The following is a 26,779-nucleotide window of genomic DNA, read 5'->3' on the forward strand; positions in this document are numbered from 1 at the left end:
CTCTGCATCGCGAATGAGCTGACAGTGATACAGCTGATTATTCAGTGATTCCAACTCAGTTGCAGTGCCAGCGACCCCATAATTTGAGAAATGGGTAGTCTACCTTCATAACCCCTCAGCATCTCCATAATTCTCACCAGCGTTTAGAGTCCCTTCCCTAACATTTATTACTCTCTGGCTATGTACACACCTAGGTATGTTCAGATGTTCAGTCAAACTAACAGGAAATCTTCCGCGATGTAACACACTACTGATATGTGTGCACTAAGTAAGCAGGGTTTGACGTCTGTCAGCTGATTGTGATTTCAACAAGCTTCATGTGACAAACGTAGCTGACCAGTTGCAAGAATGTTGGATGGCCAAAACATGTGGTACATTTAAAAGTCCGGTCGACCAAGTATCACTCGTTAAGTCAGGGGTGGACAACAAACAGAGCCAATGCAGCACGCGTTCAGAGAGTGATTTGCTGCTACCGGCGATAGTTAAGGTCAGTCGCATCACAGGCTGTAGGTAAAGAAGTGTGTTATCACAACTGAAAATTGATTTCACTACTGAAGGTAGTCCTATCATCCTATCATCATCAAAATCCTCTGTGGAGCTTGGCCACGAATAGTTCAGTTCATCAACTTGGTTGAAATAGCTCATCCCTCCTCGATCATTCCTAATCGAGTTGAACTTGTGTTTTTGCAGGAAGTGGCGCACCATATGGAAGAATCTTACGGATTGTTGGGCAGCCTCTTTAGGAACGGTATGTTTACAGACAATGAGATCCTAAAACTTGAAGTTTCATTTTCCGTGGTTCTCTTTGTCAGGTTCGCTTCCATGCGAAAACTCGCAGAATTTTGCGCTGATCGGAAAACACAAGACCTTAGCGACCACCATTGACTAGTAGTATATCCGATACATTTTGAAGCTACCGAGACAATTTTATTTTGATGAACGGTGCTGGGATTAATCACCGATGTGCACTTGTGTGGGACGAATCTTGGCAACGTGGTACACAATTGAACGTTACTTGTTTACGAGAATGCAGTTATGGGTTGCAATCAGCGTGCGTCCTTCATCTGTCGTTCAGTTTGAGATTAATTGATACTGAGTTAACATCTGTTGTTTGAGGGCGATACGCCAAGAAGCAGCATATACGTTTGATCAGTTTCATTTCCCTTTTTGGCTTAGTGGGTGGAAAATGAATAAATAACTAAACGATTTGCGTATAACCATCGGGTAAAAATGTAAAGCCTTGCATGCATCATATCTGATGATAAGCATCTCACTCCATATGTGTGGCAGCGTTTGTCTGGTCGAATTCCTGTAACAGTCCTTTACTTCTTGATCTTTTAGCGCGGGAAAAAAAACTATTCGGTCCACCCCGTAAGGTCGTCGTCCGACATTGGTAGCATGGCTAACCAGCTGATCTCGTTCGAATCGAGTGCAGTTATGCACTGGCCAGTCCAGCTACCTCAACTAGTACCCGTAGAGCCTTGTAAGTAGATTATTGAATTCTGGAAGTTTCCATAGGCCACCAGGGACTGTGTAATATACGGCAGTCAGAGTCTAATAGCTTATTGATCGGATTGACCTTTTATTGTCTTATCCAATATCGAAGGACCCTGAGTCTTCATCACACTGATTTGATAAATATTCCACCGGTCGTCTTTTAACATCGTGCTTTGGGAAAAAACGTGAAAGAATCGCCGTTCCGTTGCAGTACTATTGCAGTAGAATGACATCATAGCAAAAACCAGTCTCCTGTGTTTGAATCCCGTTGAGTGAAGAGACTTTCGTGACTTCCTAAGTTTCTTTTGGGCTTTTAGAGCTCATATTAACTAAATTATTGTGTATTTTTCAGATGTTTAGTATCCAGAAACCAGGGAAAACAACGCGGTTTTCTATCTTCACGTTTCAGCGAGTAATAAGTTTAACGATTATTGGTCGTCTTAAACCCCAAAACTTGTCATTGGTTGAAAACCAATGACAAACTGGTGTGGCAACTTTGCGTTGTCTATATATTGTACGTGTTCAGCACTAAGCTTTACTCCGTTTTCTGTGGTAGTGTGGCAGGATTTCTTAATCTTCAGTAGACATATCGTCCTATCAGTGAAGCCATTCTATGCTGAAAAGCCGAGAAGGCATTTCATCCTTATTCGGAATCGTCAATAGTGACCATCTCGTGAAACTCAGAAAGCTTCCAACCCTCGAGATTCCGGCCAACGGTCGAATTTTCTGCCTGTGGATTTTTGGCGTTGTTTGCAGCAGTAGGAACAAGATGCTTATTCATGTGTGACAGAAAATTCAATCTTCCGACTTGTGAAATTATGGGTCAACTTTTGTTTAGGTTTTCCCCTGTTAACCAAAAGCGCAGCCTCTGTGTCGGATGCTCTAAAATTTTATATCCCCAATAAAGACAGAAAAACCCGGCCATACGGAATCTGTGGTGCTCCATTTCCGGCACACACTTGTTTGTCGTTCAACTGACCCCGAAACGGCATAATCTCGCGCTGTGATTGAAGAGGAATGGTGTTAGAATAAAAACGATCGGCCAACATACTATTCGTTAACTGTCGCTTTTCGAACACACTACTTCACACCGACTGTCCGAGTTGAGATTACTCTCATATAACCAGTGACGTGGACGACATATCATAGTCTACCTTTTGCGCAAAATGTCTTCAGTGATTTGGGTTTTCTATAGAGGAAAATGTTGGTAGGTCAATTAGCGTAGATGGTCGTTGGCTTGTTCGCTGAGCTGGGCAATTTGATTGCAATCAAATTGCCCAGCTCAGCGAACAAGCCAACTAGCATTGATTTAGGTGTTGAAACACACGATATTAATAAAACAGGCAGGTTTTGTTCTGTGGTTCTGACCCACACCCACTGGGAATCTTTGGAGGTAATAGCGAAATTACGCCTTTATTTGACCATAGAATATCCTACCAGTTCACCAGCTTTGTTCTTGGACAATGCATTCACGGGTTGCCTTTTGCGTGTCTCTGGTTACTTATTTAGCTGTACAACTGCTTGGGAATACCGTCCTCCAGTCATGTACAAGTTCGTGGTTGACTAGTTTTCTATCGTTGTTTTGTTTTGTTCCCATAACTGGTCATTGGATCTCTTCCCGTTTCTCTCTCTTAACAACAGGATCTCGACATACTTTCTTCTCATCCCAAGTTTTACGATTTGCGGATATCTATTCGTTCTCGTGTATCAACCTTATATACTACCCACTATGTTACATGTTTCGTGCTCCATCGATGCTGATGCCACATGAGTCCACCGTGTCCCACGAGGAGTCGCCATTGGATAGTTTCTACGACCTTGATAGCACTCCGTGTGGGCTCGCACGTCGCACAAAAAATCGTAAGCGGTCGTCTCATTTTTTATCCATACTTTAATTCACTCCACTCCCAAATCGCTAAGCTTGGACACTGCTTTTATACTGCTTGACACGCCTGACGTCGTTTGACGGGCAGAAACCTTTTCCTCGCCAAAGAATCACCCTTTTATACCGGTTTTTACAGCATTTTTCATGTGAAAAAAGAACAATAAAATTTTTCCATGACCAACGGGATGTAAAACTTATGGGTCAGACTGCAGGGAGGGGACTAGCAACCTCATAGTGGGTGGGACTTGCGTGGAAAACAATGTTTTCTTGAGGTGTCGTACCACTTAGTCGGAAGCACCATATATCTTCAGTTCTTGGTTGAAGATAACGGAACAGACGGAAGGTCGAGACATCATATGGTACGATCAGTTCAATGGGAATACGAAGAGATGTTAGGGTAGCGTATTTTGGGACCTGAAACAGGTGTTCCTCTGAAGTGGCACCGAAATGGCACAAACCACATCATTAGGCAACGATGAACAGACCTGAAGGCAAGACCATATTTGCGTCAATCTAACCTCAAGTGTTGATGAAGCAATTTCATTGGATGACATCTGAGAGGTGTTGTTTGGGCGTCTTGGATTTCGAAGTATCTTCAGAGAGGGAAAGCCATCAAAAACAAGCGAAACGATTGCAGACGTTATTATTATAGTTGGTTGGACAATATGTGCACAAGTTTGCGGCTGTGGTCTCTGAACCTGTGCATTGCATATCGGAAGATACTTTCCACATGATCTTTGTGGGATTTCAGACTGTCGATCCCTTTGTAGTGGATGCTTCGCTTTCGGGGTATGAATAACCCAAGTCTTCTTGAGGACTGTTATGGCCACACTCCACTGCTGTATTCTGTGACCCATGCCAGCAATGGACTCCAGCTAAAATTGCATGCACAGCAGTATTTGGTGATTCACGCCAAGCCTTTTAAAGGATTCAGACAGATCACATTTATGCCCTTTCCGAAATCAGTAACTCAGGTTCAAGTTTCCCTTGTGATTGGAATCTCTTCACGGTTCGAATCCGTGCTATCAAATGGAAACTGATTTTCTGCGGTAAACAAAAGTTGACTCGCAACCTGTGTTTTCATGACTTTGAAAATCTGTGGCAGTAAAGTGATGATTTCTTGGCTCTGAGTTCTATCATTAAACCAAACAATGAACAGGTGAATAATGAGATATCTCAACCTGAAATGTGGCGTTTGACGGTGCATTATTTTGAACGATATCGTCCACTTCAGGAGAACCATTTTTCGTCAGGACTGCAGGCTAATAGCTACACTTTAGGAGGGCAACGTCTCACCAACGTCTGGTGAAGTATGGTATTTAAAGTGCTTGCATAATGGTTCCGAAACGCTTCTTTTGAGGTCAAAGGGACTTTGTAGTAACGGTATTCCAAATTTTAATTCCCTGAGCTTATGGATGCAAGTCTCCGGGTTCTTGTTTGCACGGAGCACAAATCGAAAAATTAAATTGTTCAGCTGTAACGCCCTTTCGGTGACTAGCTGCCATACCACCCGAAGGAAGCAGGATGGATGAGATACTGCCACGTTGTCCAAGCCTAGACAGAAGTCGAGAGGCAGAGGTCGGGCTCTAACCACGCACTTTCCGGTCAGTAAATTCGCGCTCTAAACATTGAGCATCTCGCTCGGAGCACAAATTTCGGTTGCAGAATAATGCTACGTCCGGTACGAATTTTCACAAATGTTCCTCATCGCACCATCCTGCCCGATGGTTTTCAGAAGTCGGAAAGATTGACATTTTCGTCTCATGCGGAGCGAAGCGTTTTGATTTTATTTAGGGTTATATCAATTTCGGTAACCGGTTGCGAAAGTACTCCCACGCAAAGTCGGTGGAAGAAGGGTGACCGGTCGTCCGGCCATTAAATAGTACAAGACGTTTTAATTTATGCGTGTTCACCATAAGTCTCGAGGGCTTCTGGATGAAATTTCCACCCGAACAAACATTATCACATCGACGTCATATTTGTTCGTCAAGCCCTGGTGGGTGAACCGTAGTCCCCCCCCCCCCCAACTACCGGTTCTCCATTCGTCTGTATGATGTCTGAAATGGGAGGCTGCCGTCACCAGGAAAACACGTTTTTTCGGTTATCGAAAAGATTATTATAGCAAAAAGGCATCCCAAGTCAAGGTACTTAAGTTTTACCCTAAGCAGAGTTGTCAGTTATCATGGTATTAATAAGGGATTAACCTGTTTCAGACGTAAATCTGTTGGCCGAGAGATAACGACTACTCTGTCAGCGTTGTCCTTACTGAGTTGTAGACGGCAGCAGAGCGTTTTGTTTGGGTTATCGTTTCACAAGCTGGTCCACATCTGCAGCGTGCTTTAACACATTCGTGGGTGTGTAGATCGTGAAACCGAATGAATGTTTGTACCGACCATCACCTTCCTTGTTTCCAATTTCTACTACAGCTTCAAAACTTCATCTGCCAGCGGAAGATGTAACTGCGTTGAGAGGTCTTCCCCAGGAGGACGGAATGTCCACGTCATCCGATGGCAAATCGGATGAAGATCCAACCGGACCGAGCCATTTAAATTTCTAGGCCGGGCCTGTGGGAGTTAGTTTCAGTTTTCAACAAATCGGGTAACTTTCCTGAGTTCACCTTCACTTCTTTTATTTGCGTTGAAATGTTGGGAACTTGTCCACGGATGCACTCGTGTTTGGACAGAGCAACTTTTTGTCGATCAGTATTCTTTACACAGGAATTGTTATGAAATATTGTGGACATACTGTGTAGCTCGGCGGTTTCGGGGATTCTGTGAAACTATGGATAATCTGAATAACTTGATCAGGGTAGGCCTTGTTGAAAGAACGGAAAATGAATTCGTAGACTTATTATACACATCCCAAAATGATGACCTAATGGGTTTCAATCAATGACATCCAATCCAATCACTCCATCTGAACCGTCATGTGACTTCGTCCTCTCACTGACAAACCTATTAAATGTTGTGATTTTCTCCAGAGTGCCGACGCTGACCAGGTTCATTACACGTACATCTAAAAGACAACCGCATAAGAAAATATCTGTCCATTCTGACTTAAAGAGGTTTTGGAGCTAATCAAGTCGAGATTTTTGGAATATGTATCGTAGGTGGCACGTTCTCTACTTTATGGGTCGGCCAGGTAACCCGGGTTTTATGTACCCGAATTATAAAGCTCTCGGACTGAGATCTTCAATTCAGATTGTCTTCCGCTGGTGTGAGATGCCTTAGCAACATGTACAGGGACCCGTGCAACGAAATGCTATGATTGCAAAACGGAGATGGAATTCTGTTCGGAAACCCAAGTTCCGTATTGTCTCGCTCTGTGTTGCTTGAGTACTTTCTTAATTCGTGAACACTTGTCTTCTCAAACAACTCGGTGTGGACTGGCGTACTACTTCTACTACTACTACACTTGACATTTGGGCACAAAGCACGTCACAGAACTTTCAAATCCTTTATTGATTTCCACAGTCCTCTTGCAGCCAGCCGAAGGATGTTCATTGAGTGTGCTTCGATTGGAATCATAATTGTAGCATATTCTGTAGCGTTTTGTTGAAAGATGTGAGGTGAGGCCCATTCTCAAGCATTGTTAAGGGCCATGCCTTGATTGCACCCCGTTTTTTCTTCAGTTTAGATTATTAACGCCTGCTTTTTACGTTGGTGCCAAACCGTGATAAACCAAACACAGACATCAATCCGAACAGTCGGGCCGCCATGCACCAGTCATCCGCATTTTATCTTCCAATTGAGCACTGACCCGAAAAAAACGGAACAACTTAGTCCTTCCCAGTTGAATAACTCGACGACTTCCTCCAGTTCCTCCAAGAAATCATACTGCTGATTTGTTTATTTTATTTTGCTACTTTTCAAAGTTGCTGTGGCCGACTTCTACTACGATTACTATCCTTATTACTAACTTTACCATACTCCTCTATCACTTGTTCGCCGATGGAACTTCGCTTCTACCAGGCAGTGCATATGTTAGAAGCAACTTGGGCGGCTATTCTAGCCACCTTTGTCGTTGTGTTCCAATCCACTCATTTGCCTTCCTCCATTTTTGTTGATTCCGTCCTTCTTTTCCAACTTTTTCACGTTCGTCACTAAAGTCACTTCAAACCGGTTTCCATTTTGCCTTGTCGACAGAATCAAACCAGGGACTCTATCTTGGTTGTTCTACTTGGAACGTATATATTCGTGAATATATGGTACAGATTTCTTTCAGCATGATTCTTTCTTTACCCGGTTCATCCGAGTGTATCGGTTATTCCCCCAGTTATTTTTGCATTTTTCTGGTAGCGCGAGGGTTTCCATCAACTACTCCAGTCGTCCACTTTCTCTCTCTCTCTCTCTCTAATAACCATTTTATTTTTGCATTTTTCTGGTAGCGCGAGGGTTTCCATCAACTACTCCAGTCGTCCACTTTCTCTCTCTCTCTCTCTCTAAATAACCATTTGCTTCTTTCTCCGGTTTCTGTGTAATATCTGGAAAGACAGATCCAATCACCGTGCAAAGTGCAATTTGTTTCCCACTGTGCACTGCTGTCTACTGATTTTTGGAATACACGGACGTTTGTTTCCTCATTGGTCTGGTTTCTGCATGTCTTGAAGACGCGACCATGCTTGTTATTAGTTATCCTGTGCGCGAAACAGGATTATTGATTGTTTTGTATCACAAACCGTCACACTTCACTACTCAGTTCTGATCTAACGAACACAGATGAGATTTCAGACACAAGCAGGTAGACCTTTTGCTGTCAATAACCGTGGAAGTGGAGTTTCAATATACTACGCAGACGGTTTCACACAAAGGTAATTCATTCTAGCAGTCAAATCGAAAGGGATAACAACGGGGGCTGCGCAATGGAGAATTGCCTAACTGCCAACTGAAATTCCAGTAGATATTGTAGAAAAGCAACGTTCTTCTGTCCTTTGATGCTGGTGGGTTCATAAGGTAAAGGCCAGTATAATGAGCACATGGTATGATCAGCGATGTGAGGTACAGACTAAGACATTTTGGTAATTTCCCACATTCCATTCTTCATGGCTGACAGGTAGGCTGGGACTGTTTTTTACGATGACAGCCAGGGTTATGCAGTGTAAACGAAGTGAAGCCTCTTGGGCGGAATCAAATCGGTAACCTGCTGTTTTGACTCCTTAATTTCCTTTGGCTGAAGTTCATCAGAGGTGGCAACTCTCATACGCATGGTGGGATCAGCTCTGTTGAGGGTTTTTCTTGCATTTTCTAAGCTTATATCCAAGTTCAGTTTGACTGTGTGACAGACAGTGAGTACATTGCTGTTTATTTGTATAAAGCATGAAATGTAGGGCAACTAGTTGTAAGGGTTGCGAAGCATTTTCTACTTATGTGAGATTTCGTTCTGCCTTGAAGTCAGTTCATGCTAAAAAGCAGAGAAAAACCCTACATCTGTTTCATCCTTATGGAAAATCTCCAACAGTCAGCTCACTTGGAAAAGACATAACCGCTCATTCTTGAACCACAGAAACCCCATCACGTGGTCACGTATTGACAGGCTGCTCGGGTGACGGCGTGTCAGATGGAAGTTCCACTAATCACGTGAAGTTATTCTTCCTCTAAGTCACATATAGATTGATGTTCCTGTGAGGGGATTTCGTAATTTTCAATCCAGATTTCCTATTATCATGTGGAAGTTCTTACTCAATTAGCCAGTCGATACGAGACCATGTGATTTGGTTTATGTGACTGAAGAATCAGAGGCACTATGTCCTGTCTGAGAGTTATATCACACTGCTGTTGAGTCGCCCGTAGCCGAACGCTTAAGTGTTCTACGATAAGGTTGTGGTTTGGGTACTCTCGGAGTTTTGTGAGATGAATACTGCTAAGAATTCTTAATAGGGATAAAACAGCTGGGTAGTGCTTCTTGGCTTTTCAACACAGATTCATCTCACTAATTGGTGGAAATCTCGATTGAAAATTAATGGAGTTCACATTAACAACAATTGTTACCTAACCACCTGGAAGCATACAGCAATAGCCGTCATTTTGGGAAATGAGAATTGGGACTGTCTTATAAACTAATTTGTAATGTATCGGCACGGATCCTTGAGAAGACTCTCACTCATTACTAGAAAGCAGTTTGGAAGTCTTTCATATAGCGCCACACCGAAATAGAAATAAGTTTTTTGCCATGAAGTATTGGAGGATTCTTGTAGTCAGATTCTCGAGGATCGGTGACCAGAGAAAAGAGAATGAAGGCAGTCGATTCGTCACAAACTAATGACTTCTAGCTAATTGAAAAGAGTTGTGCTGATTAGCAAGTACTATGACTCCCGATTCAGTCGCCAGCTATTTAATTATCAGCAAAATAAGGTGACTCTTCCAGAGGGTGACCAACAAATTTATCACACATCTCTGCCGTTAGACTTGGGGCTTTGAAGTAACCCTATATCATCCTACCTAGTTTATTCAGGTTGTTTTAGTGCACCTTTCTGGAGACTGAAGAGTTGATTTTGTTTGGGGAAGTATTAAGTAATTACAGGTGACGAAACAACTTTTGGCGACATTTTAGCACACCTCCAACAATTTTTCGAAACCAGTTTCATGTTTCACAATTAAGCCCATCAGCAAATAGACATTAGGACGGTTATTCACGCGAATGGTGTATGGAAAACTGTTTTGGATTCTTTGAACTGACTAAGCCGTTGGTATAAAAATGATACATGAATGTGAACAAATCTTTTTCCTTTGCAAAGTCTCGTCAGTTTTATCTGTGTTAAATATCGTTTGCATCATTTAAATCTTCATAAGCGAAGACTGAGATGACACCCTTTACCTCAACGGCATCCACTCAGTGTTTCCAACACTAGAAACCCAGGGACAGTTGTAACACTGTTACCCGTGTTGAATGCGCAGCATCGGAACGTACACTTTTGTTTTGCGTTTTGAGTGGTCATGAACGTATTAACTATTTCTCCAGGTCACAGTATGCTGTTGTTTTGCTGGTATAGATCAGTCATTAAGACAGCGTTTGTTTTACACAATCTGCAGCCAACTCACTGCTTTTCCAGACAACGAAAATGATATGCAATACTAGCCCAGTCCAGTCAGAACTAGGGAGGCTCTTATATTACTTTGCCTTTTTTCCATAGTTAAGTCAGGAGGTCTTTCAACATAAATCCCAACACATCACATGGAGGATGCTTAATTTTGTAACACCGACGAGTATTTAAGCAGAATAAATAATACATGTGTTATATCTGCTGATTCGCCGGCCGGTGCTATCTGCTGCTGACCCGCTCCAGTGCCTAGTGTCGGAGAGAAAAGGCTCACGGAAGGGAACACATTACACTGTTTTGGATTCTTTGAACTGACTAAGCCGTTGGTATAAAAATGATACATGAATGTGAACAAATCTTTTTCCTTTGCAAAGTCTCGTCAGTTTTATCTGTGTTAAATATCGTTTGCATCATTTAAATCTTCATAAGCGAAGACTGAGATGACACCCTTTACCTCAACGGCATCCACTCAGTGTTTCCAACACTAGAAACCCAGGGACAGTTGTAACACTGTTACCCGTGTTGAATGCGCAGCATCGGAACGTACACTTTTGTTTTGCGTTTTGAGTGGTCATGAACGTATTAACTATTTCTCCAGGTCACAGTATGCTGTTGTTTTGCTGGTATAGATCAGTCATTAAGACAGCGTTTGTTTTACACAATCTGCAGCCAACTCACTGCTTTTCCAGACAACGAAAATGATATGCAATACTAGCCCAGTCCAGTCAGAACTAGGGAGGCTCTTATATTACTTTGCCTTTTTTCCATAGTTAAGTCAGGAGGTCTTTCAACATAAATCCCAACACATCACATGGAGGATGCTTAATTTTGTAACACCGACGAGTATTTAAGCAGAATAAATAATACATGTGTTATATCTGCTGATTCGCCGGCCGGTGCTATCTGCTGCTGACCCGCTCCAGTGCCTAGTGTCGGAGAGAAAAGGCTCACGGAAGGGAACACATTACCTATATTCCAAAAAAGTGATTGCGGGAGCGCGAGTGCGTGCGAGTGCGAAAAGCACAACGGCCTCAAGCTTTTTATTGGAAGGACACTGTCTGAACCCACGCGGTCTGGCTTTAGTACGAGGCAGCGACGTGCTGCATATCGCGGGGGCGTTGTCTGACCTTGATCAACGCTGACTCGCGCTGTCTGGGTTTGATACAAGGCTGTGACGCGCTGCATATTGAGGGGGCGTTGTCTCTCTGGTCAACATCTAGCGGAGCTAAGAGTCTCCGTAGCTTCCGGGCATTCAGTGGTTGCTTTCAGGAAGCTGACCATCCTGATAACATGGCTCTTCAATTTTAACCTATGGCAAGCGCTTTATAACTGCAAGGAGAAACTCGCTCATGAGCTCGTTCACATCGGTCATCTACAAGCATCATCCAGCATTCCCATCGGTCACCTCAACTCAGAGGGGCTTTGATGGCCCCTAACTTTATCGTGGCGAATAAAGACTTGTTTGAAAACTGGATGTGTGCGAAACTTATGCGATTCAGAGAAGACTAAACGTTATGAGCATTTTGCGTCAGTAAACTTTCTGCGTGTGTTATCTTGTCGTTAATACTGAAGGAACGGATACTTTTAAGTCCACCGATCTGGCTCTCATTCATACTGAGGCTGGTAGCATACAGAAATGCTGCTTGAAGATGTTTGCGAGTCCGCCTGACAATAGAACAGAGATGTCAGACACGCGTCAAGCACATTTCCCTTGCAGTTGAACAAGTATGACACTGGTTGATTAGTTCAAATTGGCTGCATGTCATATCAAACTGGCCTATCGCGTGAAAAGCTGGTTTGAATTATGGAGACGAATGGTTAATTTAACAGACTAGACATTACTAAGATGAGCGTGCACGTTGGACGAGGAAGACAAATTTCATATCGAAATGTGTTAATACTTTGATGCCGATGAACTGCTGGATCCATAGCGCAAGCACTTCGACAAAAACGGCTGTGACATTCAGTCAATATCACATTATAGCCTGCACTTGATATAGACGTGGAAACTCTGCTTCAGGTACCTGTCAGCCTATTGCTTAGGAAAAGCTATCAGATAGGATGCGTGTATCCAACGTGTTGAATCCGTTTTTTCTATTTATTGGAAAACTTAGATTGTTCTGACAATCCATGGAAGAGATAATTTACCTTTGTAGGCTATCGTTTCCGCCCAAGTTCCATCATACCGCCGAAAAATATTTCAACCAACAAAGAACTTTGTTCGTCGTTCCTACGAGTTCAGCGATTTTGTTGGTGCATTTTAGGTAGCCAATTGCTTACAGTGAAGGCTCACGTGTAAGCGAGTCGGAATCTGTTGTTTTAAGCGAAATTATTTAATCTTTCCACTGTTCACAATGACAGATATATCGAAGTTCGGCAAGCGGTTTGACAGCATTGCGAGCAACATCTTTTTCCCCAACGTTTATTCGGATTGGGCAGTAGAAGTGGTTTTATGATAATTCCAATTGTTGACCTACTTCGGACTCTCTGAAGCAAAGTGTAAGCTGATGGGTCTTTGAAAAATCAAAACTCAAATGGTTGAGGGCATTGACAAACGCGGATACGATTCAAACCACATTCAGGTCACTGTGCACGAAGGTCATTGCAAGTGAAGCGTCCAGTGCATTTCGTTGTTGAATGCAATCTAACGTTTACAAACGTTTCGTGCACAAAAAAGTAGCGCTGTTGTCTGAAAATGTTTATCGTATTTTGTTATGATCATTTTATAGCACTCAGGGTGCCCATTTATCCATACCCGTCCAAGGAAGGCAAAGTATCGGTTTCGCGTTATTTATTTCATGTAAATTCGAGGATGAATGGTGCCGCTGGACATACAGCAGATATTTTTACCAGAAAGAAGAAGTTATTTTGCTGTCACTCAAAGGCGGGAAACTCTACAAAACTGGCAGTGGTGTGTGTGGCCTAAGTCGGGCACATTTTGACATTGATTACATTCCTGACAGTGAACAATCAACCGCAAAAACTTGAGATGTGCTTGTGATTTTTGCGCTAGTTTTTCACCATCCCATGATTGTCCAAACGTCCGAAAATATTTCCGATGATTTCGTCAGATAGGGGACAACGAATAATATTTCAGGTTAGTATAGGTGAAGTAGACATTCTCGAGGCTATCACATGACGATTGTGCGCTGCATGAGTACTGTTCAATCAGGTGTTCACTGATTTATTTTGGAATGATTGTCAACCCGAATACCTTGACACTACCATGAGGATAAAGCTGCTAGAAAAATACTAATACAATAGTTTCTTCAACGAAGGAATGCATAATGAGAGGTTGTCCTGATAGTAGGAATTCAACTGTAATTGCATGTGATTTTTTATTCTGTTTCCTTACTTCTCCATCCGCACCACAGTGGAATACTACTCTCTTAGTGCGCCCATTGAAGGTGAATCTTGGGGCTATTTATTCCACCCTAGATGATAATGCACAGGGTGTGTTGGTTGTGCTCAAATGTAATGGGTTTTGTAACATGTCCGTTACTAAACCTAAACCTAAACCTAAACTAAACAGTTGGACTGAGCCCAACTGTCAGGCCTCAAGAAGGACGGAAGCTATGGAGGGCTGTTTGGGGTGCTCATCGACCGTGTAAATAGGATCATGTGAAGGGTGAGGTTGGTTTATTTTTTAGTTCGGTTGGGATGGGTATGGGCTGTCCAGTGTTTGTAGTAGGCTATAATGAGTACACTTTTTAGTGCACTGCTGTTGATGGCCATAACACAAATCAGGTGATGCACTAATAAAAGTTTTTAGCATGGTTGACAGTGGTGGGTTGCAACACGTATAAAAATAAATACAATGTGAAAATGGGAGCAAGTCAAAAAAGGAACTTATCTTCTGTGAGAGTTCTTTGGTGAAAGTCCGGACGGCGGGAACGTGTTTTTTCCGCAGTGCGACTGCAACACGTGTTCCACAATTGTCCGTAGACTGTGTAGAGTGGCTGACTTCCTGCTCCCTGCACGCGCGCGAGTCTGTGTCAACTGTGTCCGGTTTCCATATATGCAGGTCCGCCTGCGTGTACGTGGGTGTGTTAGCACATGAGTTGTTGCTACGTTCACCAGACGGTACCGACAATCGATGTCCGATGAGTCACCCTAAAGGACGTGGTTTTGCGAGCATGAAAAAAAAGACAAACCTCGTGATCCAGTGAGCGACTGTGAGCTGAACGGTCAGGTATGTGAATGACTGGGTGGCTACACACTCCATCAGTGTTTTGACATCTGACTCGTTAGCTTGACATAACCCACCATTATGAATCGGTTGCCTGGTTGCCCTCAGCGCCACAAGAACAATAATTACTGACAAAGTCAGCACCGCGATTCACTCGTGCCAGGAACTACGGGACACAGCAGGTGTCTGGTGGCCTGACGAATATGTACCGACTGATGGGGTAGCGCTAGCAAAACCAAAACAGATGCACCCGCACAAACAAATAGTCAGTCATTTACTGCGTCACGCCATGACCTTTCCAGGGTGTTGCAGAATTGTAATTTTGTGTTCCAAAACTTCAATACCTGGAATACAGACAAGAACCACTGGCAGATGCAAGCTTGTTGTGTTCGTCGGTTTCATAAAACCGACATACTCGAGTCCTACCCTCATTTGATGTGTAGGGGATTGTCCAAGCTCTATAATTATGCCAAATCATGCTTCCTCGGCCCAGACTTGAGTATCTGGTGCACTTGATTCCTCGTGGACGGTTCCTTTTAACGTGCTTTTAGTATGAACAATCAGTCTGCTCATAAATAGTTAGTTTACTTATGCTAACCAATCATTTATTCTTACAAAAGACCTGATGATTATTAGATGGGAGGTTCATTCACCCGAGTAAGTCTTTTAGTTTCCGTGCTTTAAAAATGATGTTCGACCAACAGAGCAGGAAATTCGAGTGCTGGTCCCAAACTCATACTTAATTGCTAGGGAATACATCTTTCTTTGCAATGCCCTTGACTAGAATTTCATTTATACTGTAGTCTAACTTCCTAAGAATGCTTGTATTAGTGAAGGTCCTTTTCAGACCAGTAGCTGGTAAATAAAGATAAGCGGAAAATTAGGCAACCAAGTGGGAGTTACATCCATGAGGCATGGTGGTTCGTATATCAATCATCGCTCTGGCTGAGAAAATGTGAGGTAGTCTGTAAGATCCAAGAAATACCGGACTAACTTGTGTCAGAAAATAATTTGTTTTTTTATGCAGTATGAGCGAATGCGTTCAAAGTAACTAGAAGTGCACTGATGTGTTAACAAACTGAAATTCTCACAGCAATAATGTAAACAAACGAGTAAATCGCGAATGCGAACAGTAGAGTTTCTGTTTCACTGTTTCCAGCATAAGCTCACTGAAACGCACAGAAACTTAATTGCTTTTAAGAACATTTTAAATCGGATACTGATTGGAACAGATACGGCCAGGCAAAATTTCTCATGCAAGCTTGCAGACGTCTGGTGAAACGATTCATTCTCTGCGGTTTGAATTCAGGGCGCACACGGTCATTCTAAACAGAAAAAACCGAAATTCGATAACGTGGACTGACGAGGGTTGGAACCAGCGCAACAAAGTCAGACTCAACGGCGCGCAAATCATCGCTGATTGCGCACGTATACATGTTTGGTCCTTGGATGTAAGTTGGAAGGATGCAAGTTGTAAAACGTGGATTATTATCAACAGTTCGGCTGGCCTTTGTGTGAAAATTGTCTGTCAGTGCGACGTGCTGCAAACGAGACAAGTAGGATGTCATTTCAATTTATCTGCCCTCTTCGGACATTCATTTCTCTGTTAGCATTGTTATCTCTGTTTTTTTTTAATAATTACATATTAAGATATCTAAGTTGATAGGGTCATGAATTTTACCAGGTATGCTTGAGGCATTTGGAGGCCGTCACACAAGACACTGACGGTTGGTACTCGCTTGTTGAGCACTGAACTGTATCTCTCTCGCATTACTCAAAATGTCTTTGGAGAGCACAAGATTGATTTGTACTACACACTGCAGACGAGTTGTTTGCAACATGCTGTGCAACAAGCTTCGTGAAATGAGGTCTTACAAGGCTTCCGTCAACACAGTGAATCCGCTAGATTATCACACTGATTACATTAAGCTACCAACACTATGTTTACAGTTTCCAAACAGACCTGTTTGGACAACGTTTACTGCATTCGTAACCAAAATAAACAATTGAGATTGTACTATAAAAACTGAATCCAAATACGTAGTGCGTAAGCTAGATTGGATAGCCATACATCTCGAGAATTGAGTGAAAATGACTACGTAGGTGATTATTGACTATTACGAACAATACACAACGTTAAATAAACTCCACGATATGTCTGTGCAGCAATCACACTCCTCAGGATAAATTTGAGGAGCAAAAGAAAGCTGCATGAAACAAACCAACGTTGGAACTCACATGAGGACAGTATAATGAGATGACCAGAAACTGATCTTGTCTCCTAGTCTTCTAGTGTCATTTTATTTACCTGAGGCGGTCCCGTTTTGATTTGCGAGAGTTGTCCTAGTGGGCTTTCGGACCGCTGTGGGCGTTTTTAATCAAGTCTATTCCATTGTCGCTTCACTGCGGCTGTCATTAGGTGTGATGAACACCCGATTGTAGTGTGACAGATAAAGTCAATGCACGAATCTGCAAGGCTCAGGTCGCGTTTGCTAATTTGAGACACCCATGGCACCAAAGTGGTGTCTCAAGGGACGTGTGTATCAAGGTACAGTGTGAGCTGTTTTGTTGTATGGCTGTGGGACTTGGCCTGTTCGAGCAGCGGAACTGAGACGTCTTCAGGTGTTCGACAATAGTTGCCTCAGAAGCATAGTTCGTGAGGGTTGTTGTCGGCGAATCGTTAACGAGGTAATTAGAAAGCGAGTTTTCGGTTGTGCAGCAGGAAATTCCATTGGAAAATGTTTCCAGCACCAGAAGCTGCGTTGATCGTGACATACGTTGCGTGTGCCTAACCATCGTTTGTCGAAGAGAGTGCTGTTTTCCACGCCCAACTCAGTGGCGTAAACAAAGAGGTGGCCAACCCTTGGCCTTGAAGAGGTTTATGAAGGAGGTTACGAAAAGTTTGGGTGCTGTCGGTTCTACTCGCCTTCAAGGATGGGACCGCGTGATCCTCACTACTCCTGGTCGGAGACGCTGCAAGATATGGCTGCTAACCGATGTCACTGGCTAGCACTAAATCCCTTCCGCGTGCACCTTCATTCTTTTCTTCACAATAAGGCTTTCCAACGAATCATAGTTGTACGACATCGAAGCATCGGTGTTGAACACTGGTGTCATGCTGTGGATGATGATGATGATGTGATTACCGCAGAACTATTAAAACTTCGAATGATTTGGCAGCCAACTTTGAAAACGTGCGGCATTTGCTTTGGCACTGAAGTTGTACTTTCGGTTAACTTGCGGAGCCTATTTATCTAAACATGCCGGAAACGTGCTTTGAAATACGGAGGCTGTCCCGTACTTGTTTTTGGCACAGATATACTGAGCCTTTAGATCATGACCTTTACCTCTACAGTGCGAAATTGAATCCATTTATTTTTAGGTAAAATTATACACTTTCAACTATGCCCGGACAGCTGTATCTGTATTTGTGGGACGGAAGCCGTGTGTATCGGTAATTCACTGTGACATATCTTGTGACATTCAAAAGCAACGACATTATTTTTCATTCATACAGCCATTTCTCTGAATTACGCGCGCATTAGTTACGGGCACAATTTTATTCACATTTAACAAGGTGCCACATATCTGGTTTATTGAGAAATCTTCTGAGCAGTGCAGCTGTATACCAGGAGAGCACCTCGATTTTTAACAGAGTTCAGCTTCGTTTGCGCCGTAAATTCTAGAGATATCTCTGAGCCAATTGTCATTTACTAGTCGGTGCATTAATTTTGGTGTCTGTTGGGCGCGGGGAATGAGCAACCCAAAACCTCTTTCTGTAATTTGAATTGCACCTGGTAAGCAAGCTGGAATTTAATTGATTTCCCACAATTGGTTTTGTTGCCTATTTGGAAAATAGCACAACAGCACAGTTATGCTTAACTGAGAACTACAGCTGGAATGAGGAAAAATACTAAACGAAAGCACTTTTATCAGTGACGTACCAATCTCAACTCAGTTTCCGTCTGTATTTATCCCTGTTGAGTGCTTGATACAAACTACACGCGTATCCTAGTAGGTTAGGCTTCAATGATAGGTAACCTGCTGTGATGCGAATCCAAATGTGATAACTTCTTTAACCTCGGTAATGCCAGACTGAAATGCAATTCACATCACTTCTCATCGGGCGAAAAATATTAGAAGTAGTACTTTGTTTCTGCATTTTAGAAATGCCGTCAGTAGGGTTACATTTACTGGTCTCTTTGCTTGACTCTGAGGTTCAGTGGATTGTTTTTGAGCTATTTGACAGTTTAGCATAGAACGATGGCTATTTGGTGTATCCCAATGGAGATTTCATGCCAATCTATGCTGAAAAACCGAGAAGCATGTGTAGCTGTTTCATCTCTTTTGTGAATTACAAGCAGCGCGCAAGTCACAAAACTCAGAATTTTCAGCATCTTGACGCCTTTTGAATAAGCATGTAAATGAACGCTATGATGACGAAGCACGCTGCCTGCTTAGGGTTATTAGCCTCGTGGGACGGTCCCCTACCATGACTACGGAAGTCAGTTGTCCGTCTGTTTGCAGAAGTGACATCTTAATGATATTACCACAGACATGCCTTTTGTCTGAGATGTCGAACGAATTTCCGCAAGGTCTGAAAAGACTTATTTTCTCGGCGCACTTAATATACTCAGTACAACCACACTGGTTGGTTATGATCTAAGCTTTGAATTCCCTGTTACTACTCGCATTTCTCTCGTCTAAGCAGATATCAAACTATTCGGATGAGAGTGACCTGGAGTCAAGCTTCATATATCCCACACCCAAATAGAGCTAATCGAAAATTGTCCAGATGTTTTTAAGCGTCTTTAACCTCATCTCACTGGGACGTCCTGACGAGGGGAGGGGGCGGTGCATCAGTATAACCATGATTGTTGGCAAACCAATAGAGCACGCGCACGTTCTCCCGTTCACTCGTGATAATTTGGTTTCATCCATCACGCGTCGGTTGATTAATGGTAATGCGCTCACCTAGCATGCCAAATTTCCTGAGCTGGACCCCCAGCAAAGGGTATAATATAATAAGCGTGAAACTGGAGTCTAATGCTTCCCCTCTTTGGTATTGGCTCGTCAGTATAATTACAAAGATATTGCAAAGGATATTGACGTGAGTGAAAATTCTCCAGACCCCGCAACCAGCTTCAATCAAAACCTTACTAGTTCATCATTTAGCTTGAAGATCTCTGACGAGACAAAAAGCGAAAGCCAGTCTTTGTTAGACTTGACATCTTTGGGCAACTTGGTATGACTGATAAGTATTTTTGTACATAAGGTTTTGGATTCAAATAAATCCTTCAGCAGCGAGTCAGTGCAGATTTAAAAAAAAAATAATCCTTGGACTAAATCATACACATTGTGTCAATTAGTGTATCCCGCTTCAATAGGGATACCGCGCTGGTTCATACGCTCGACATTCTTACATATTATATGAATATAGAGGCGCCAAGAACACAAGCAGTATTCACAATGCATGCTGTCATGTATGTATGTGTAGAATTATTCGGATGCGATTTGATGAACCTTTGTGTGTTTTCCGTAGTGTTCTAAACGATGAGTCGTTTGGTATGAGATAATATAACCTTTTGTACTAACAAGTTGAACAACCACTCTGAAAGTCATGTGATTCTCCCGTTAACATTCTAAGTTTCCACACTGAACAACCAATGATTCGTTATTTTCTGTTGACAATACGTCCATTCCAATAACAGCGCAACACGTGATTCTTTCACAAAATTAGCCTTCAACCGTTTGGTTTGTAAAGTGCAACAAGGGGCCGTCATGTGGCAAAGTGATCGTTATTCGTCTGAAATCAGGACATTTGGTAGGTTGCAACCGTGTGCATTTTGAGAAGTGCATCTAACCAGTTCCTTGTAGTGGAGGACTAGTATAAACTGCTGCTAGCGATGCTTGGTTGTGAGGATGATTTTTCCCGCAAGTATGACGAGACCTTGAGCCTTATTTGACGTGATGGTTAAATACAAACTTGTGTTGGGTGCAGTGCAACGCAAACGAATATTTTCAGTATGGTCTCCAGTGAGATGCGGTTTATCCTAGGACACACATGTGATCAGGTGTTTTTGTAATCCAGGGAATACTATTGTTTAAGTAAATTCGCAGACCGAATCTAAAAGCGTTCCTTCAAGTATAAACTAGTACTTGTTGACTTGTTGACTAGCACTTGTTGACCAAGTGTAAGTCACGTTGAATAGATTTGAGTTTTTATCTAGTGCATAGGATTTCGGATTTTACGGACTGTTGTACTTGTCGTAAACTAAATGGTCCCGAGAACTCCATCTGTGGAGGACAAAAGACGATCCACTCATCAAGGGCTGTTTATCACAATTTTCCAACGATACTGCATTCCCCCCACAACTGGACAGTTCGCCTAAACTCCCGGTGCCTAATCAAGTGATTAGCCTTAAGAACCACCCATATGTGACAACATTACACTATACTTTGGGGAAATTAAGACCACCTGCGGTGGTACACTTTTTATCACATGTAGAAACATCCTACATTCAAAATGAAATGACATGTTATAAATAATCTGGGAAACATTAGCAGTAATTGATCACCATATTAAGCAAGAACGTATACGTCAAGTGTACGACTGGCAACCCAACAAACATGACCTGCGATGAAGCCGAGCGAAGGTCATTCGTAGTATGCGAGAGTACTAAAGCCAGGAAATTTATTCTAAAAATAAAGCAAACAGTTAAACTTTGAAAACCTGTCTTCTACCGCACTCCGGTTTATAGCCGTAGTATTAAAACAACTTTCCGGAAGTGTTGACCTCATCACCATTCAATGACTGGCATGCTGTATAGGGTTTAATAAAATGGATTACATTTACGGATTCTACTCAACAACAACTCGTCGACAAATTCCCCTGCACTCGCTTGCCAAGATATTGCACATGGGTCGCCAAACAGCCGTTGTAAACTAGAATAGGGGGTACACCTTCGGTTAATATATGGAGGATATGATCGTACGAACAGCCGCGCAAGCTGCTGTGAAAAGTTTGAAATTCTGGTTAACTGAAATTTTACCGAACCGGCGCCGACAGTTCATGACGATCTCATGAAATATATGTAATTAAAAACGTTGCGCTCCGCGGGCCGTCAAGCTGACTTCTGTGGCAGTCTCTTTGCTTACACTTGAGGGGTTAATGTCAATTGTAAATTTTTTTAACCATATCGGGCTACCGTATATCGGTTTCTTCGTCTTTTGCAACTGACCGATCATACCACATCAGTTGGTGTCACATAGTTACTGCGATTCGGAATCAGTTTATGAGGACGGTTTACTTAACTTTAACTGGGCACCGCAAACAAGCGAAATAGCCACATTTGGTTAGGTGAATGCAATTTGCTTTGAATAGCAAATCCGCCTCCATCTTCTAACTTATCCGCCAAATTGGAGTGGAGGCGTTTTCACACACTGAATGCTGTTATTCGCTACTCCACCGGTTAACGTCCTGGATGATCGGTCCAAGTTAAGATGACCGTTTAGTAGTTAAGAGGTCAGAGACTCCGTGAACAGCAAGCTGAACAAGTAAAACGGAAATGATATCGCTGTCCTCTGTCCTCTAATCTAACCGCGGTATCACTGAGACGGCCAAAACAACATGTATGGTGAAATAGAACTCTTTACAAAAACAGTTAAAGCTACAGTCGTTTCACTCTGTGTTGCCAGCCGTCATGACCACTTCACTGTGATTGATTACGTGTGATAAACAGGGCTATGAACGTAAGTTTTTCTGACCGGCAGGTCTAAGTCAGATACGAATACACTGTCCATTCAGATGTGGTTGCTGTCAGAAAACTGTCTCGAGTGCTGCACATTTTGCGGTTGTGCTTATCGGACTAATTGAACATTTCACTTGTTTTGATGAATTGATTTCCAAGTCCACACCTATTGGGTGAAAAGTGCAGACTGCACTGACGACGTCACCTCGATGGGTTGCGTTACAGTTCAGTTCCATATAGACCATGCAGCTGTTCCTGTATTCTCTTTCATTTTTTTTCATTTACACACATTGAGGCAGCCGAAATTGTACGAAATGAATTCGCCCCTCAACAATGTTTTTTCACACTTGCTTGTTCAAACCGGCAATCATGCAATTATTCGACGAAAAATGACCGATCAGCTAAAAATTTCGAGCCCGGTTAAGGTCGGTTTCATTGTATTTTAAAATCGGTATCTTTTCTCTACACCGACATCGTATGGGACTGAAAAAATCTAATCGGTCTGCAAAAATCGGAAAATTAAGGTTTTTTCTTGAGCTAACCGAATTTTCAACCAGTCGAGCATAGTACAGCGTCTGAATTCGCTACCCTGCTAAGTTTATGCACCAGAAAACGCGTAATTTTTGTCCAATTATATGAACCAATCTGGATAATCACAGAACGGTTGTTTGGACTAATGATCAGCGTGACCATCCGCAGCCAAGAAGTAAGGAAACGTTCTCCAGCGCAGTCGATTTGGTTGAGTGTTTTTAAAACGGTAAAAACTATTCAGCCAGTCCAATGACGTCATCAAAGTAACATTCAGATTTGGAAGTGTGGATTTAATTTAGTGTTTAACCCAAACCAAATATAATGTGCATTATGAAACACTCTACCAACTCAGAATGCAACTAACAGTCACTATTAATTAAATAAAGGCAACGAAATTCCCAGTCATTTTAAACACATGAGGTGCTTGTAACATTTTTGGAAAATTAGTTTCGGCAGATAGAGAGTTATATAGGTGACTGTTTGGGCGAACTAAACGTGCTCCAACCTTATTTCCAAGCGATGTATTCACTCCGCAAAACCCGTAAGACTGTAGTGTTTGTGGAACAACAGCGAAATGGTTTGAGGAGTAGATTTTAAAAGTATGAACTGCACGGCTTCCAACGTAGAATGGGGTTTGGTTACAGTTAGTAGCAGGTCTGACCTGACTGCACCAAGAAAAATGAGGTAACCGCAACCATTTCGGGTATTTTGAGATGCGTGGTTTTGAGAAACAGCGCGCATTTTTGAAGTTACTATTATGACCAATTAACAGTAATAGAATTTCGAGTAAAGAAAGTTGTTGAAGGAACGAAAATCCCAGTTTATGCTGCAAAACATATATGCTGCAAAACTTCACTAAGAAACATCAGTAATTTTTTTGAAAAAATTATAGACAAAAAATGTACGTCTTTTGTTCTCATCTTGCATCAACACGGCTCTCTTGTGAACAGTTACCTCCTTCGGTTCAGAATAACCGTCTTATCATGGCTCATCTGAGGCTGTTATCCGGGTTAATTACAGAGTGTAAAATTCGGTCGTCTCAGTGGTTTAATGAACGGAGGTTTGAGAAAAAAGCTAAAGCTTCTTGAAAACACAAGGTAACCCATAATATCGAAGGCTGATGGAGAATTTTATGAGCATCATTCGTAGCTATTTAAAAGATCCAGTCGACTCTGTCAGGGTTCAGAATACGGACATTTAAGCCCATATGTGAACAACTGTCTGCTAGATTTAAAATGTAATTTATTATTTGGAACATACAGTTAAAAGGCCGGTAAAAATTTTATGCAAAGACCAAACAGTTAATCAAAAGAAAACAGCGTGAAAGTAACAAACATTACCATATAACGCCTAAACAGAAATTTGGACTATTTGTTCAAATCCGTTCGAGGCAGGAGTACAAAATATGTGATGAAAAAATGGAAAAAAGCGTGATGAATAGCCGCTTGGTTTTGTGCCCTTTGTTGAGTTGGGATCAAACACTTGAATTCAGATGTCATATAGCGAAAAAATCGCTCTATGAAGCGGTCGAATCGGCTTAAATTGTAAAACTTCATTTTTCATGCACGGGTATATTTCTCAGTCCCGCGATTGTCAACTCCGGGGAGCCAAAACATGTATCAAAATTAGAGACGAATGGCAGAGCATTTTCAGCTTTGTGCTATCTAGCTACACTCTAAGCGTAAAACAAAACATCTGTAGGAAATTGCATTAACCAAAGTCAAAGCCTAGCGTTTCGCTAACCCACCTGTATCAACCGTCATCTGAAAATGAACATAAAAGTTTCGTACCGACCATGATTTGATAGAGTTGCTTGGCTCTGACTGTATAACGATGTCATATGTCGTACGCGCATAGTGTCCGCGTGTGTGTATTAGTTGGTTAGGGCGAACTCCAAATACTCGAAGTCCTAAGGGAACGAAAATATGTTAATCCTGATTTGCACACAGATGCAGTGCTCTGGCCATGCTTGTCCCGAAGCATCGGATCTTCTTCCATATGGTTACACTATGGCAGTTGAGGAATGGTCTATCGAGATTACCATGCCAATACAGATCTAATTCATCCCGGTGGATATCAAATTTTTATATGATTATGCAAAGATTTGGCGCTTGACTAAGGCAACTTGTCAAATTCCGTATGTGTAGACGTCTGGTATCATCGATTTTCTTACTGTCAGAATATAGACTCTCAGCGGTAGAAAACTAGCGACGGAGTAATATCGATGAGTACGCGAGTTTATTTAGTTCTGATTTTCTAGCAGACAAAAATATTTTCAAATTAGATTGCGCCCTGTCAGTGAAAATATGCCCCTACCCAGGAAAACAGAAATTATTCGTTCTAGTTAGCCGTTGGAGGTACAATATGTATGCTACTATACTGAAACGTAAAAAAATTCGGACGAGCGACACTTTTGACCTATAGTTTTCACAAGATGCTAGTTCTTATCGTAATGTCAGCATGCCTAGGTAAGCTAAGGACATGTATCAGACCTCTGTGAGTTTAGCGGCCTGTCGCATCCTTCTTGGCTCCTTTGGAACGGTCACAACTACTAGCACACTCAGCACTTCACAAGCTACACAACATCGATATTGAATGTGAGATACATACCGATATATGTGATCGACTATCCTTGTTCCGCTTCGGGTAAAGCCGTGCAAGCCTGCTTGTTTCTAATACCTTGGGTTGCCTTACTGATTGTTTATTGGCACAACTGCGTCATATGTAATTGTAATGAGTCTTACTTTAGTTGAATTTATTTGTTTAGTATGCACGAGCAAATGACATACCTTATTGTTTGAGCATCTCGCTACTCCAAGCCTGCAACCCTCTGTGACAGTTGTTGTGTACACCGAGATGAAGACTGGCTGACAATCGCTAGCGGTATGGGTCTACGGTGCAACTTACGGGTGATTTTGGCCACTAAAAGATCTTTCGCACTAATGTGACTATCAGTTGTTTTCAACTAGATGTTGACAGCTAGAGATCACCAGTTGGAAGTACCTTCTGTTTTTTGAATGTCTTATCAGCTGGCCAGGTCTAAAGCATAATGACGGAAGCCCCTTAAGTAACAGACCGATAACATAATGAACAACGCCCAGAAAGTCGCACATAACATTGAAATCGATAAGTTCATAATCTCTGATGATTAGGAGGTTTTAAATTCAAATGGGAAGGGGTTTTCTGGATATCACAAGGTCAGAAATGCAAGGAATTTTAACAATGCCCTCCAGCTTTTCAATTTACCCCAGTAGTGATCAAACTGCGACATAAATTCATCCTACACAGCACGTGTTTGGTGGAGGGACTATTTAGCCAGCTGTCTGGCAGACGATGAAGAAAGCAGGGCACTGCTTCTTGAGAAAACTTGTACACCTGTTTTCATAAGGACGAACTGCGTGCAAATTTGTTTGAAGGACCGTTTGTGACTGTCGGCTAGCCACACGGATGCTAAATGGCTCAGAACACTGAGTTGGCACAAATGACCTGTGTCTTTCCTCCTATCCAGGAAGCGCAACGGCGTTCCTACCAAATCTCATTTCAAGAAACTGCATATGATGGGACCATTTATATTTAAATGTTATTTCTGATCAGTAGCTCAACCATATACACCAATAGACCTTTACATCCTACAGGACGATGGTGTCTACGGTCTTACTGAAACACATGAACTGTGAAAGCGAAACAGTCAGCAGTTAATTATCTAGACCAAATGAAAGGCGAAAACAGGTTTTATGACCAACACTACCAAGCAGAGTATAGCTGAACGGCTGCAAAATTTGAGGTCGAAACGTAGCCAACCCGTGAGCTTCGCCCTTGTACCAAAGACCAGATTTCAATACCCTTATTTTGGCTTGACTGATCCACCGGGGGAAATTCACTGTTTTCAA

General features: G+C 42.3%; 2 protein-coding genes across 2 annotated transcripts in view; both read left to right on the forward strand.

The window, feature by feature from the left end:
- T265_12547 (hypothetical protein) overlaps window positions 1-13,328 on the forward strand; it is a gene marked incomplete at both ends in the record, with an annotated part of 43,767 nt that extends 30,439 nt beyond the window's left edge. The window contains 3 exons of the mRNA XM_009164271.1: window positions 691-748; window positions 3,139-3,357; window positions 13,148-13,328. Coding sequence (XP_009162535.1) covers window positions 691-748; window positions 3,139-3,357; window positions 13,148-13,326 — 456 coding nt within the window. The remainder of the gene's footprint in view (window positions 1-690; window positions 749-3,138; window positions 3,358-13,147) is intronic.
- Window positions 13,329-15,243: 1,915 nt separating this feature from the next.
- T265_12548 (hypothetical protein) lies at window positions 15,244-16,058 on the forward strand (the record flags this gene model as incomplete). Its single annotated transcript, XM_009164272.1, has 2 exons — window positions 15,244-15,264; window positions 15,876-16,058. Coding segments are annotated over 2 exons (204 nt in total), but the record flags the coding sequence as incomplete, so codon positions are not given.
- Window positions 16,059-26,779: the final 10,721 nt, after the last annotated feature.

Source organism: Opisthorchis viverrini (genome assembly GCF_000715545.1).
Source record: "Opisthorchis viverrini unplaced genomic scaffold opera_v5_4, whole genome shotgun sequence".
Taxonomy (NCBI): Eukaryota; Metazoa; Platyhelminthes; class Trematoda; order Opisthorchiida; family Opisthorchiidae; genus Opisthorchis; species Opisthorchis viverrini.